Source organism: Anomaloglossus baeobatrachus, chromosome 1, assembly GCF_048569485.1.
Source record: "Anomaloglossus baeobatrachus isolate aAnoBae1 chromosome 1, aAnoBae1.hap1, whole genome shotgun sequence".
NCBI classification, from domain to species: domain Eukaryota; kingdom Metazoa; phylum Chordata; class Amphibia; order Anura; family Aromobatidae; genus Anomaloglossus; species Anomaloglossus baeobatrachus.
Window position 1 is genome coordinate 910,713,356 of NC_134353.1, and position 16,206 is coordinate 910,729,561.

Consider the following 16,206-nt stretch of genomic DNA (forward strand, 5'->3'; position numbering starts at 1 on the left):
GGAGAATTGGGACTTGCCCGAGCCTCGAAAGGACCGAAACTTTGACTGCCACTTCCTCTGTTGAGGTTTGGTTGATCTGGGCTGGGGTAAGGAAGAGTCCTTACCTTTGGACTGTTTAATGATTTCCGCCAATTGCTCACCAAACAGTCTGTCTCCAGATAGTGGCAAGCTGGTTAAACATTTTTTAGAAGCAGAATCTGCTTTCCATTCTTTTAACCACAAGGCTCTGCGCAAAACTACAGAGTTGGCGGATGCCATTGAGGTACGGCTCGTAGATTCTAGTACCGCATTGATAGCGTAGGTCGCAAACGCAGTCATTTGCGTAGTTAAGGACGCCACTTGCGGCACTGCTGGACTTAAGAAAGAGTCCACCTGTGCCAGACCAGCTGAAATAGCTTGGAGCGCCCACACGGCCGCGAATGCTGGAGCAAACGACGCGCCAATAGCTTCATAGACAGATTTCAACCAAAGGTCCATCTGTCTGTCATTGGCATCTTTAAGTGAAGCCCCATCCTCCACTGCAACTATGGATCTAGCTGCAAGCCTGGATATTGGAGGGTCCACTTTTGGACACTGGGTCCAGCGCTTGACCACGTCAGGGGGAAAGGGATAACGTGTATCCTTAAGACGTTTGGAAAAACGCTTGTCCGGATAAGCATGGTGTTTCTGGATTGATTCTCTGAAGTCAGAGTGGTCCAGAAAAGTACTCAATTTACGCTTGGGATACAGGAAATAGAATTTCTCCTGCTGGGCAGCTGCCTCCTCAGCTGAAGGGGCTGGTGGAGAAATATCCAGCAGCCTATTGATGGCCGCTATAAGGTCGTTTACCATGGCGTCACCATCTGGCGTATCCAAATTGAGTGCGGTGTCAGGACCAGACTCCTGATCACCCACCTCTGTCTCATCATATAGAGACCCTTCTCGCTGAGACCCTGACCCGCGTGACGACGTGGAGGGTCTCTCCCAGCGAGCTCTCTTAGGCGGCCTGGGACTGTCATCAGAATCAGAGCCCTCAGCCTGTGATGCCTGGGACCCCCTCGAAGTACGGATTAGTTCCAACTGCGGGGGACCTGGGAACATAGCCACAGCAGAGTCCATGGTCTGAGCCACTGGCCTGGACTGCAAGGTCTCCAGGATTTTTGTCATAGTCACAGACATTTTATCAGCAAAGACTGCAAATTCTGTCCCCGTCACCGGGGCAGGGTTCACAGGCGCCTCTGCCTGGGCTACCACCACCATATGCTCTGGCTGACGAAGTGCCACTGGGACTGAACATTGCACACAATGAGAGTCGTTGGAGCCTGCTGGTAGATTAGCCCCACATGCTGTACAAGCAGAGTATACAGCCCGTGCCTTGGCACCCTTGCGTTTTGTGGATGACATGTTGCTGTCTCCTCAGAGCAATATAGGGGTATACAGCCAAGAAGCGACCGTACAGTGCAGTATATATATATATATATATATATATATATATATATATATATATATATATATATATATATATATATATATATATATATATATATATATATATATATATATATATATATATATATATATATATATATATCTGGTACAGGAAAAAGTACACCAATACACACTGTGGCACTAGTGGGGCCAGCACTAATGTGCTGCTTACCGCCCGCTAAACGCGGGTGTGTGGTCGCCAGAAATCCCTAGTCTGGGTCTCCCAGAGCCTGTGTCCGTCCTCCAGCCAGACTGCATGCAGGAATGGCTGCCGGCGTCCTGTGGAGGGGGGGGGCGGGCCCTGGGCGTGCTCAGACCAAAAGCGGGAAACCTGCGTCCCACTGTGCCTAGTGAGAGGGCTGGAGCATGTAAATAAGGCTCCAGCCCTCGGCGCTGACGATTGCACAGCGTCTGTCCCATTCCCTGATTGACAGGGAGGGGGCGGGAACGAAGCGGAGCTAGGCCGCAAAAGCCGGGGACTAAATTTATAAGCGCCGCCGCCGTAAAAGCGCGGTCGGCGCTAAGTCCCCGGCGCACTACAAGTCCCAGCCGCGCCGCCGCTCCGAGAGTGGCCGGCGCGGTAGTTCCCAGCACATGAATCCACACAGCTAAGCTGCTGTGATCCAAGCCCAGCGTGGAGCGCTACTGTCCCCGGCGCACTAACACACCCAGCAAGTCTGGCGTGTGCGTGCCTGTCTGTACGGGGACACAGAGTACCTGAAAGTTGCAGGGCCTTGTCCCTGAACGGTACCCCGGCTCCTTATCCAGCAGGTTCAATGGGTCTGTGGACGGAGCCCGGCCTCAGGGCTTGGAGGCCGGTAAGATCCCACTTCCTCAGAGCCCCTCAGGGGGATGGGGAAGGAAAGCAGCATGTGGGCTCCAGCCTCTGTACCCGCAATGGGTACCTCAACCTTACAAACCACAAGTGGGGTGAGAAGGGAGCATGCTGGGGGCCCTATATGGGCCCTCTTTTCTTCCATCCGATAGAGTCAGCAGCTACTGCTGACTAAACAGTGGAGCTATGCGTGGATGTCTGACCTCCTTCGCACAAAGCAGAAAACTGGTGAGCCAGTGATCCCACTGGGGGTGTATAGCCAGAAGGGGAGGGGCCTTACACTTTTTAGTGTAATTGCTTTGTGTGGCCTCCGGAGGCAGTGCTATACACCAATCGTCTGGGTCTCCCAATGGAGCGCCGAAGAAATTTATTTTTTTTTTTTCTTCTTTACAGTACAGTTATAGCGGCCGAGCGCTCAGCTGAGAGCCCTGACATGCCGGCGGCAAAGCGCTCAGCTGAGAGCCCTGACATGCCGGCGGCAAAGCGCTCAGCTGAGAGCCCTGACATGCCGGCGGCAAAGCGCTCAGCTGAGAGCCCTGACATGCCGGCGGCAAAGCGCTCAGCTGAGAGCCCTGACATGCCGGTGGCAAAGCGCTCAGCTGAGCGCCCTGACATGCCGGCGGCAAAGCGCTCAGCTGAGAGCTGACACATGCCGGCGGTCGGGCGCTCAGCTGAACGCTCGGCTACCGAGAAATGTTGAAATGTTGCAGTAATGTTGTCCGTGGTCCATCAGGACCATGGACAACATACAAAATCACGCAGCCTCAGTGCCCTCATGTGCAGCCGCTGGTGGTTAAGTTTCCTTAACTTGCGGTACACTTAGGGCGCAATCGCGGCAAGTCCCCATACGGTACATTGCATGGAGACTTGCTGCGATTGCTGTGGGATTTTTTCCAATATAAGACATACCCCGAAAGTAAGACATAGTGGCACTTTTGGGGGTAAAAAGAATGTAAGACACTGTCTTACTTTCGGGGAAACACGGTATTACATTTATGATGGATGATGGATTATTATGCAACGGGTGTGGGGGGTTTGATTATAATCAGAGGGGAAGGGGGGGGTGATTATTGAAGCATGGGGACATGGTATAACCTGGGTGGATGGATGCTTCTATTATGAGTGATCATTGCAGGGGGGTATGAAATTATATTTGGGGCGGTGGGAAGGAATATTATTATACATATAGTGAGGATGGGTCTAAGACTACGATGGGGGGTAGGGGGGGGGCTCAAATCATTGAGTCTATGTAAAGTGCAAAATGGCCAAATTTCTTGTTTTTTTCCCCAAGGCAATGGCTGCACGTGTGGGATTCTCTCTATGCACTCAACAATTTTCAGAGCTGCCATAGAAATTAATGGAGAGCGCCACGCATGCCCGGCCGCCTCGTCACTGACGGTTGTGTCAATGGTGGGATCCGCAGGGATCATACATCTATGGGATATCCTAGACATAGGGGGGTTAAGCAGATGAAACTTCCATTGTTCTCCCCGGTATGGATCAGATGGGCGGCTGCAGAATTCTGCTCACATCCGGAGCTGTAAGCGCCACTTATCAATGTCTTCATGGAAGGCGAGCTAAAATGAATTCCCGTCTACCCTGACAGGACAAAACGAGAAAAACTCTGGGTCTTTATCAGGCACGGCCGTGTAGGTGCAGTCTGGTCACACGACACTGGGCAGGGGAGACATGGAAGGGATCGCCCCGAGAGTCTCTGATCTGCTACAGCCCCTGACCGTGAGTGTGCCGAAACCCCAGCGAGGAGCATCTGCCACATATAGGACTATACAGCTGCGAGCTCAGGAGACCCCCAGTGGGACCGGACACTGCGACCGTAGTGTAGGCGCCTGTGAATGCACACTAACGTTACCCGCCTGATAATGCTCCTGGTAGCTATCGTTAGAAGGTTATTCCCAACACAGAGTAATCACCTATCCACAGTGTTATCTCTGTGATCAGTCGGGGGTATGACTTGTGGGACCCCCCATTGATCCTGAGCACAGAGCTACCACATCTGCGTCACTCTGAAAAGCCCAACTGAGCTATAACAACAGGGGCTCTCCGGATCGGAGAGGATGCCGGCGGCCGGACCCCCCATCCGACTAACGTTACAACCTATTCACATTCAAAGTTTTGAATGCCCCTAGAAAAGGGCCTTACTCTGCAGTAGAGCACTAGCTGGATGGAGAACGGTGCCGATATAGGTGTGGTGACCGGCTGAGGAGACCAGGCATCTCTGCCCTTCTCATCCCTGTATGCAACGCCACTGCCTATTTACCTCCCGAAGCGTGTGACCCAGAGATGCTGCCCTCACTACAGTAAAGAGCTGCTTGTGACAATGGTTACATCAGAGCGGTTTTCACACATGGTAAAGAGCGCGAGCAAGCTAGGGCGAGAGAGAGGCAAGACAGCGATAGGGGGGGGCGAGAGAGAAACAAGACAGTGATGGGGGCGGGGGGGTGAGACAGCGGGGGGCGGGGGGGTGAGACAGCGATAGGCGGGGGGGTGTGAGACAGCGATAGGCGGGGGGGTGTGAGACAGCGATAGGCGGGGGGGTGTGAGACAGCGATAGGCGGGGGGGTGTGAGACAGCGATAGGCGGGGGGGTGTGAGACAGCGATAGGCGGGGGGGTGTGAGACAGCGATAGGCGGGGGGTGTGAGACAGCGATAGGCGGGGGGGTGTGAGACAGCGATAGGCGGGGGGGTGTGAGACAGCGATAGGCGGGGGGGGTGTGAGACAGCGATAGGCGGGGGGGTGTGAGACAGCGATAGGCGGGGGGGTGTGAGACAGCGATAGGCGGGGGGGTGTGAGACAGCGATAGGCGGGGGGGTGTGAGACAGCGATAGGCGGGGGGGTGTGAGACAGCGATAGGCGGGGGGGTGTGAGACAGCGATAGGCGGGGGGGTGTGAGACAGCGATAGGCGGGGGGGTGTGAGACAGCGATAGGCGGGGGTGTGTGAGACAGCGATAGGCGGGGGGGTGTGAGACAGCGATAGGCGGGGGGGTGTGAGACAGCGATAGGCGGGGGGGTGTGAGACAGCGATAGGCGGGGGGGTGTGAGACAGCGATAGGCGGGGGGGTGTGAGACAGCGATAGGCGGGGGGGTGTGAGACAGCGATAGGCGGGGGGGGTGTGAGACAGCGATAGGCGGGGGGGTGTGAGACAGCGATAGGCGGGGGGGTGTGAGACAGCGATAGGCGGGGGGGTGTGAGACAGCGATAGGCGGGGGGGTGTGAGACAGCGATAGGCGGGGGGGTGTGAGACAGCGATAGGCGGGGGGGTGTGAGACAGCGATAGGCGGGGGGGTGTGAGACAGCGATAGGCGGGGGGGGTGTGAGACAGCGATAGGCGGGGGGGTGTGAGACAGCGATAGGCGGGGGGGTGTGAGACAGCGATAGGCGGGGGGGTGTGAGACAGCGATAGGCGGGGGGGTGTGAGACAGCGATAGGCGGGGGGGTGTGAGACAGCGATAGGCGGGGGGGTGTGAGACAGCGATAGGCGGGGGGGTGTGAGACAGCGATAGGCGGGGGGGTGTGAGACAGCGATAGGCGGGGGGGTGTGAGACAGCGATAGGCGGGGGGGTGTGAGACAGCGATAGGCGGGGGGGTGTGAGACAGCGATAGGCGGGGGGGTGTGAGACAGCGATAGGCGGGGGGGTGTGAGACAGCGATAGGCGGGGGGGTGTGAGACAGCGATAGGCGGGGGGGTGTGAGACAGCGATAGGCGGGGGGGTGTGAGACAGCGATAGGCGGGGGGGTGTGAGACAGCGATAGGCGGGGGGGTGTGAGACAGCGATAGGCGGGGGGGTGTGAGACAGCGATAGGCGGGGGGGTGTGAGACAGCGATAGGCGGGGGGGTGTGAGACAGCGATAGGCGGGGGGGTGTGAGACAGCGATAGGCGGGGGGCGTGTGAGACAGCGATAGGCGGGGGCGTGTGAGACAGCGATAGGCGGGGGCGTGTGAGACAGCGATAGGCGGGGGCGTGTGAGACAGCGATAGGCGGGGGGGTGTGAGACAGCGATAGGCGGGGGCGTGTGAGACAGCGATAGGCGGGGGGGTGTGAGACAGCGATAGGCGGGGGGGTGTGAGACAGCGATAGGCGGGGGGGTGTGAGACAGCGATAGGCGGGGGGGTGTGAGACAGCGATAGGCGGGGGGGTGTGAGACAGCGATAGGCGGGGGGGTGTGAGACAGCGATAGGCGGGGGGGTGTGAGACAGCGATAGGCGGGGGGGTGTGAGACAGCGATAGGCGGGGGGGTGTGAGACAGCGATAGGCGGGGGCGTGTGAGACAGCGATAGGCGGGGGCGTGTGAGACAGCGATAGGCGGGGGCGTGTGAGACAGCGATAGGCGGGGGGCGTGTGAGACAGCGATAGGCGGGGGGGTGTGAGACAGCGATAGGCAGGGGGGTGTGAGACAGCGATAGGCGGGGGGGTGTGAGACAGCGATAGGCGGGGGGGGTGTGAGACAGCGATAGGCGGGGGGGTGTGAGACAGCGATAGGCGGGGGGGTGTGAGACAGCAATAGGCGGGGGGGTGTGAGACAGCAATAGGCGGGGGGGTGTGAGACAGCAATAGGCGGGGGGGGTGAGACAGCGATAGGCGGGGGGGGTGAGACAGCGATAGGCGGGGGGGGGGGGGTGTGAGACAGCGATAGGCGGGGGGGGGGGTGTGAGACAGCGATAGGCGGGGGGGTGTGAGACAGCGATAGGCGGGGGGGGTGAGACAGCGATAGCGATGGGGGTGGGGGGGGGGAGATGATAGCGCCAGGGGGAGGAATTTTAAAACAAACAATAAAGGCAAAGTTACAAACAAACCACCGCTGTGATCCTGATTCATCAAGACTGGCGTTTTACAGTCCAGGGTGCGCTGGTGTAAGATTAACCAAAGTGATAGAATTTGGAGCAAGAAATGTCCTCCACTCACTTCAATTTGACAACCAAGCCCCCTCCATAGAAGTCTCTACCCCCTTTTGTAAAAATGCCAAAAGTTCTGCTACCAAACCACAGAAGAAACATGCAAGATTGCAGGGACCCTGAACAATGAGGAGAATGAGGGGTCCCAAATCCCCTGTGTGAATAGAGTAAAGGTGAGTATATGATCGGTTGGATCATCTCTCCTATGGATACATATAATTTAGTCTAAAAAGATCTGTTACAAGAACATACTGCCCAGTTTGCAGGAAATCTGTCAGCAGCTTGTTGCTCCGTAATCAGAGAGCAGCGTGATGTATAGGCAGAGACCCTGATTCCAGCGACGTGTCACTTCGTTTACTGGATGCAGAAGTTTTCTCTGCTGCAGATCTAGCAGGGCTCTGAATAACCTCACCCACACCCGATTGGCTGCTTTCTGGGAACACTGTTCATTGACAAAGCGGACAATCAGTAGTTAGGAATGGGGTTACACAGAGCAGTTGACTAGGACGCACCACACTTAGTCCTCAAGTGATAATCTCCTACTGATAAAACATTTTATTGCAACAAGCAACCCAGTAAATAGCACAATGCAGTAATCAGGGTGGTCACTTACCCTACATCATGCGTCTCTCAGATTACATATAAAAAACCTGCTAACAGATTCGCTTTAAATGAGTTGTACAGTGAAGATGTCACCATCTATCCATAGGGGGTCCTATGGGCTGAGATTTGCATCAAGTGCCAGAACAGGACACCTTTACTTGTGACCGACCAGCTGCTATGCACACGCACGACCGTCGCTCAATTCAATCCATGGGGCACAACGCTGGCCAGCCGCATAGAGAATGAATGGAGTACAAAGAAGACGTCATATATTGTAGCTGAAATATAGATCATTTTCTGGTGCACAGACAGAAAAAAAAAAACAAAAAACAAAAAAAAAAAAAAGCACTGTTAAGCCTCCACTAGGGGGCGCAGGGACTTCGTGGAGATTGAATTCCAAAGTGCAATAATACAAGAGCCCACCAGAGGTCGCTAGCACAAAGTAAAAATAGAGGGGTCAGAAGCCGAGAAGTCATGTAAAGAGCCAAGGAGGAGCAGAGCCATAGTCAGGGGACATTGCCGAGGTCAGAGGCCGAGAAAGCATGTAAGTACAAAGGTGGGAGTGGATGCAGACACAGGATGGGACCAGGGTCAGGTAGACAGGGAGGACAGACAGTACAGGGAGAACAGGTAGGGAGAGGAAAGCTGGGTAGTGGGACAGAGACAGATCAGAGCAACTCCCAGGAACCTGTGGGCAAGCTGCAGAACAGGAACTATTACTGGCGGCGTCCCGGAGAAGTCCACACCATGCTAAAGCGGCGAGAGTCTCGGAACGAGGCACGACCGTACAGACCCCTCCCACCAGACTTAACCCCGTCAGAGCAAAGCAATAGTCATGACAGCACTAAAAACGAAGAGGAATGAACTTCTTAAAATGTGAGCACTGTTCTCGCAGGTTATAGATTATATCAGTGTCTGTAGAATTCCCCCCAGTCTTGTTATTTGGATAATAGGCCCCCTTACAAACAGGTCCGGTCTCTTTGTTAGTGTCTAAAAAGAATCACCGGTCACATAACGTTCAATAAATAAAAGAATTAGGAAGTGTACCTTTTCATAGTAGACTATTCCGTACTCCTTGTCATCACTTTTCACGCAGGGGAACTCGATCATCAGGTACATGAAGTTAGAGCTGCGCTTTTCACTCTGCGGCCAAGAAAAAAATTTCCATTATTCCTGGGAGTTTTTGGCTGCGGTGTAAGTGGTTGCTGATCCCTACGCTACGGGGAACACCGCCTGATAAGAGGAATGGCAGCACCAAATGATCAATGCAGAAATACATTTCCAAAAAAAAAAATAGTTTTTTGTTTCTCTTTTTATAGCAAATAGTAATAATTACTAAACCAGGGAGATATGGATTAGTTAGCAAGTTAGATGGCTGCGGTATCCCCAAACGGGCATCGCAGAGACCGCACAACTCGCAGCACTGCACTGCCATCTAGTGTCCAGCCGTGCGGCTGCGGCTCCCACCACTCAATGACATTTCAGGCTGATCAGCTCATTATTGAAGAGCCACAATTAACATTTTATAACAAGGTTTTCATGGATCTCGGCTAATAAACCCTGCACAATAAATGGGACCTCAATTAGCTTTAGAGGAAAGAGGAAGGAAAAAAAAAAAAAAAGAGAAAAAAAAAAAGAGTCTACTGCAGATGGAGGCGGCCATAAAGAAAAACGACCTGGTAAATCAGTACTATGCACTTCATGTCTGTGCATTAACCCTTTAAGAACAGACCCATTTTAGGCTTTTTTTACCCACTGTCTGATTCCAGAGGTTGTAATATTTGGGCCCCCCCCCCCTCATCAGCCTTGTTAGAGGATGACTTTGTTTGGCAATTGGGTACAGATTAACAAATTTACTATATGGGGAGAGATTCGCGTACACAAAAATTCAGATTTTTTTTATTTTTTTAATTTACAACAGGTTTTATATTTGACGCTATTGACAAGATGCATAAAAGTCTTAAAGGGGTTGTCTAGGTTTGGGGCAGAATGTGACTGCAGACGTGTGAACCTCACTGCCAGGATTCTCCAATGCTGGGTGTATACAGTATGCTGTTTTCATCTGGCCAGTAACCATAACCGAGCGCACTAGTGATTCCAAGAGTTGGGTCCCGAATGAGCTGGTATTTATGACCATTAATAATGTCTTGGAACACCTGGTTAAAACAGTGCAGTTTTATTTTGGTTTAACCCCTTCCAGACATATAAATGCAAATTTGCTGCATTCTTCAACCAGAAGATGGTTTATAATCAGAGATAGCTTTGCCCTACAGCCATTCCTCCGAAATGCTCAACCCTCAATGCTCAGCCATTCCTAGTAAATATTCAACCCTCAATGCTCAGCCGTTCCTCAAATATTCAACCCTCAATGCTCAGCCATTCCTCCTAAAGGCTCAACCCTCAATGCTCAGCCATTCCTCCTAAAGGCTCAACCCTCAATGCTCAGCCATTCCTCCTAAAGGCTCAACCCTCAATGCTCAGCCATTCCTCCTAAAGGCTCAACCCTCAATGCTCAGCCATTCCTCCTAAAGGCTCAACCCTCAATGCTCAGCCATTCCTCCTCAATGTTCAACCCTCTTCCTTCCAAACCAGCTGCGGTTTTCAAAATTACAGGAAAGGAACTTTCCTTTCTTCTCTCCAGATCACATCTCACCATCTGTGTACTTGATCCAATCCCGTCCCGTCTCATCCCCAACCTCACCACAGTCTTCATCCCAACCCTAACTCATCTCTTCAACCTATCACTAACTGGTGTCTTCCCCTCATGCTTTGAAACGTGCCTTGATCATACCAATCATCCAAAAGCCCTCCCTTGACCCATCTTCTGTGTCAAGCTATTGCCACATATCACTTCTTTCTTATGCCTCAAACCTACTGGATCAGCAGGTCCATCTTAAAGTGTCCTCCCACCTCTCCTCCTGCTCCCTCTTTGACCGGTTACAATCTGGCTTCTGACCACGTTATTCAACTGTTACTGCACTAACAAAAGTCACCAAGGACCTGCCAAAGCCAAACGACACTACTGTCGTCGTCCTGGACATGCCCTCTGCCTTCGACACAATGGACCACTCCCTCTTACTTCAGGCTCATCTCTTGGCATCACAGACGTGGCCCCATCTTGGATCCCTTCATACCTAATAGATCGGATTTTCATTGTCTCCCACTCTCACACCGCCTCATCTTTCCCCCGTCAGTGTCCCCCAAGGTTCAGTTTTGGACCTCTATTCTTCATCTACACCTTTGTCCTGGGACAGCTCAGACTCCTACAGCTTTCAGTATCACCTCTATGCTGATGATATGCAGATTTACATCTCTGGACCAGATATCACCTCCTTACTAACCAGAATCCCACAATGTCTGTCTGCTGTTTCATCCTTTTTCTCCTTTCACTAAAACTTAACTTCGACAAAACAGAATTCATTATCTTACCCCCAAACCCATTTCACTAACCACTCCATGGCTCTTTTGATTAAGGTCAATGGCTGCTCAGTCTCCTCAGTCCCACAAGCTCGGTGCCTCAATGTAACCCCTGACTCGTCTCTACTTCAAGCCATGTATCAAAGCCCTCTTCACTTCCTGCAGCCTCCAAGTCAAAAATATTTCCCTGGTCATTACTTTCTTAAAGATTCTGCAAAATACTTGAGCATCATCTCCCGCCACGGCTACTGCAATCTCCTGCTCTGTGGCCTCCTTTCTATCCTAAAGTTTGCTGCCCAATTAATAAACCTCTCCTCTCGCTATTCCCTGGCCTCTCCTTTCCCCAGTCCCTTCACTCGCTTCCCGCATTGCCCAAATACTCCTGTTCAAAAACCTATCCATGACAGACCAGGCTATCCACAACTTGTCTCCTCCAAACATCTGTGACCTAGCCACCCGGTACATAACACAAAACCTCAGATCCAAAACCTCAGATCCTCACAAGATCTTCCCTCCTCTTCTTTTATCACAATCACATACAAGATTTCTCATGTGCCTCCCCCATACTCTGGATCTCTCTGCCACAACATAGACGAGTCTCGTCTACCATGGAAACTTTCAAAAGCAACCTGAAGACCAACCTCTTTCCGACAAGCGTACAACCTACAATAACCCTCAGTCCACTATACCACTGCACGACCCGCTCTGTCCTTACCTATTGTATCCTCACCCATCCCCTGTAGACTGAGCCCTCATAGGCAGGGACCTCTCTCCTCCTGTACCAGTCTGTGCCCTGTATTGTTCATGATTATTGTACTTACCCCTATTATGTATTCCCTTCTCACTTATAAAAAGGTATAAGCTGGCTGTGAAACACAGCCACGATCTGGAACGCAGGACAGCCGGGGGTCTGCGGAAAACCCTGGTGCAGGCCATTATGGGACTGCTGGAAAGTGCAGGAGACTGATTTTTAGTATATTCTGCAATACTTTGGTACTGCAATAAATAGGATAGAATATATAAAAAAAATAAAAAAATAATCTGCCATATTGGGAAAGAGTGAAGATCCTTTCCTAACATGTGCAGCAGACTGGTTGCAGTACAGGGCGTAAAACTCCCACCAATAGCGCTAAACGCTTATCTCCAGGTAATACACTTTCTATTTTCCGGGTGCCCCGCTTTGTGCCAGCGCTAAGCAGTTTTATTTTTGTGATGGGAGGAGATTTTGGGTCCCACTGATCTGCTGCATATTAGGAAGAGACTAGACAATATATAAATTTTACCAGGTATACTTGGCTAATAAAGATTGAACCTGAAGCTTAACCCGCTGTAACACTGGCGTCCCTGCATTGCCGCGCTTCTCCTTCCTGGCAAGGGTGCCAAGGCACTTACCGCTGCGGCCACACACAAGTTCCTCCTGTCCTGAGCTCCTGCACACGTCACACAGGTCTACTGGCAATGTGCTTAGGAAGCGGGTGCACTCTCCGCCTCTCAGAGGAGCAGCACGGGCTTTCTGGAAGTGTGCCAGCCTATGGCTCAGAAGCACTGCCTATTTAAGGCACCCTCCCCTGTAGGGAGGTGCCTGAGCAACTATAGTTCCTACTTAGTTTCTGTACCTGCTAGTAATGTTATCTGGCCCCTGTGTATCTGAAACTCACTGACCTGGTGGATTTTTTTATGATATAAAAACATTTAAATTTTAAAACCTTACACACCACCATATACAGGTCTGTTCAGCAAATGATCCACCAACTAACATTTAATTATTACTTACCTTACCTGTGTATCTGAATGCTTACTCCTGTGACCCCAGAACAAATACTCCTATGACTAGAATCTGTTCTGCCAACCAGACTCCCGTACCTGACTATGTACATACTGCCCTCCGTACCAGTGTTCCTGACCCCTGGATCAGCTGTTGTAGTATAGGGGACTGCCCTGGAGTGATACCTGGTGTCTACTGACCAGCCCATCCAACCCATCAGAGGCTCTGGTGAAAACCCGGTAAAACAGCTAGTCACACCACTCCAGGGTAAGCCAGGTCTGTGGTGCAGGCGATCCACACCTGCAATCGTGACATCTGCCCACACCCCACTGTGGCCAAGGTATTTCATAATAAATGGCCCACTACAGAATAAATCGCTGCCATCTATAATCCCAATCTACAGAGAATAAACATGGTCACGGCAATTCATGGAGAATAAAATCCCTGCCGACTCCTCACCTCCCCGGTCTTCATATACCTTTATGAACTTGTATTCTGCCTATTTTTGCCAACACGGCTCTAAAATTAATGAGAAGGTTGTTTTTATATAAAGCAAAGACAGACAGTAAGGAGCGGCGTGTCTGGAGTCGGATTTAACAGATTAGGTGTCACGGCTGCCACCGGAATCAGACCAAGACAAGACAGAGGTGTCTGCGCACTCGCCTCATTGATCATTTCAATCTCTCGGAAAGTCAGTCGATCCAACCAGTCAACTTTCACCATGTGACCTTGTCTGTGCGCCTTGGTGAGCTAAGGAGAGAAAAAAAAAATATATTATAATGATTAGCAGCAGTGGGAAGTATATACCGGTATAAAATATTATATTATATTATATTATATTAATATATATATACACACACACACACACACACACACACACACACATACATACATACATACATACATACATACAAACACACATATATACATACCGCACACACTAAGAAAAGAGATGTCTGTTCTCTATAAAGCAACTTTGCCACAATCTAAAAAGACATCATGTGCACATACTACGGTATTACACAGATTATTCCAGGTGTAACAGGAGATTTACATTTTTCGTATGCAAGAAGCAGTATTGTAGTAGTTCTATTCTTGTTCATGGGGGCAGTATTCTACTAGTTATATTCTTGTACATAGGGGCAGTATTATAGTAGTTATATTCTTGTATATATGGGGCAGTATTATAGTAAGTATATCCTTGTACATAGGGAGCAGTATTATAGTAGGTATATCCTTGTACATAGGGGCAGTATTATAGTAGGTATATCCTTGTACATAGGAGCAGTATTATAGTAGTTATATTCTTGTACATAGGAGCAGTATTATAGTAGGTATATTCATGTACATAGGGGCAGTATTATAGTAGTTATATTCTTGTACATAGAGGCAGTATTATAGTAGTTATATTCTTGTACATAGGGGCAGTATTATAGTAGGTATATCCTTGTACATAGGAGCAGTATTATAGTAGTTATATTTTTGTACATAGGGGCAGTATTATAGTAGGTATATCCTTGTACATAGGAGCAGTATTATAGTAGGTATATCCTTGTACATAGGAGCAGTATTATAGTAGGTATATCTTTGTACATAGGGGCAGTATTATAGTAGGTATATCCTTGTACATAGGAGCAGTATTATAGTAGGTATATCCTTGTACATAGGAGCAGTATTATAGTAGGTATATCTTTGTACATAGGGGCAGTATGATATTCGTTGATTCTTGTACACAGGAGGACCAGATTATTGCAGTTCACATATTAATCTCCTCTCTCAATTCAGACTCAGTAAAGCAATGAATTTACCAAGTTTTCCATCATTTTACAAATAAATGTATCATGCATGGTATCTGTTGTTCACGTTCATACCTTGCTCCTGAAATAAAGTTTTGGGTTTTTTTCATCCCATTAGAAAAAAAATAAAATAATTTTGTGGCATTTTAGTTTTGTTTAGTCAGTGCAGGTAATAACAAAAAAAAACATGGACAAGCAGACGGATAGGTAGTTGTACACAAGTCATCAGGATCACAAAATTAGTAATAGCCATATTCTTTATGTGTAAGAAAAAAAAAAAAAAAAAAAGCAACACAACATCAAGTCTCTGTGCACAAGGTACATGCAGAAATCCAGACACCCTACATATCTGGGCATACAGGTAATGTGTGCACACAGGGTTGTTTAGTAATTATATATATGTATAAGGGTACCTTCACACTTTAGCGATGCAGCAGCGATCCCACCAGCGATCTGACCTGGTCAGGATCGCTGCAGCGTCGCTACATGGTCGCTGGTGAGCTGTCAAACAGCCAGATCTCACCAGCGACCAGCCCCCAGCCACCAGCGATGTGCAAGCGACGCTGTGCTTGCACGGAGCCGGTGTCTGGAAGCTGCGGACACTGGTAACTAAGGTAAATATCGGGTATGGTTACCCGATGTTTACCTTAGTTACCAGCTCACACCGCTTAGCTTAGCGTGTGCAGGGAGCAGGAGCCGGCACTGGCAGCGTGAGAGCTGCGGAGGCTGGTAACGAAGGTAAATATCGGGTAACCACCTTGGTTACCCGATATTTACCTTGGTTACAGCTTAACGCAGGCTGTCAGACGCTGGCTCCTGCTCCCTGCTCATTCAGGATTGTTGCTCTCTCGCTGTCACACACAGTGATGTCTGCTTATCAGCGGGAGAGCAACAATAAAAAAACGAACCAGCACTGTGTGTAACGAGCAGCGATCTCACAGCAGGGGCCAGATCACCGCTCAGTGTCACACACAGCGAGATCGCTAATGAGGTCACAAAAAACCTGACTCAGCAGCGATCTCAGTGGCGTTCTCGCTGTGTGTGAAGTACCCCTAAGGGTTTGTTCACACGTTGCATTAAAAAAAAAAAAAAAAATAAAACACAAATAAATAAATAGGCATGTTACAGTATTCAGAAACCTCATGCATACACAGATTATTGGTTTTCCTTGCAGGTTTGAACCAAAGTTTTTTTGTTTTTTTTTATTAGTTCTGCAGCCTGTTATTTTTTCACCAGAATGGGGAGGAGGTGGGGGGGGGGTGTTGTTTTACAGCGCTTTTCCTCTGAAAAGAAGGGTATGTGGTGCATGAAAATTCACAGCAAATACTCAACGTGTGCACATAGCCTACATGACCAAACTATTCTGGAGCCTCATTTCTGAGAAGTCATTGTGGCATCCCTCTGTTGT

General features: G+C 49.9%; 1 protein-coding gene across 2 annotated transcripts in view; it reads right to left on the reverse strand.

Moving 5' to 3' along the window:
- PIK3C3 (phosphatidylinositol 3-kinase catalytic subunit type 3) overlaps nucleotides 1-16,206 on the reverse strand; it is a 323,893-nt gene that overhangs the window by 268,250 nt on the left and 39,437 nt on the right. For both annotated transcript variants that reach the window (XM_075327579.1, XM_075327571.1), the window contains 2 exons: nucleotides 13,666-13,752; nucleotides 8,868-8,963 (listed from right to left, as the gene is read on the reverse strand). In XM_075327579.1, the coding sequence (XP_075183694.1) occupies nucleotides 8,868-8,963; nucleotides 13,666-13,752 (183 nt within the window). The remainder of the gene's footprint in view (nucleotides 1-8,867; nucleotides 8,964-13,665; nucleotides 13,753-16,206) is intronic.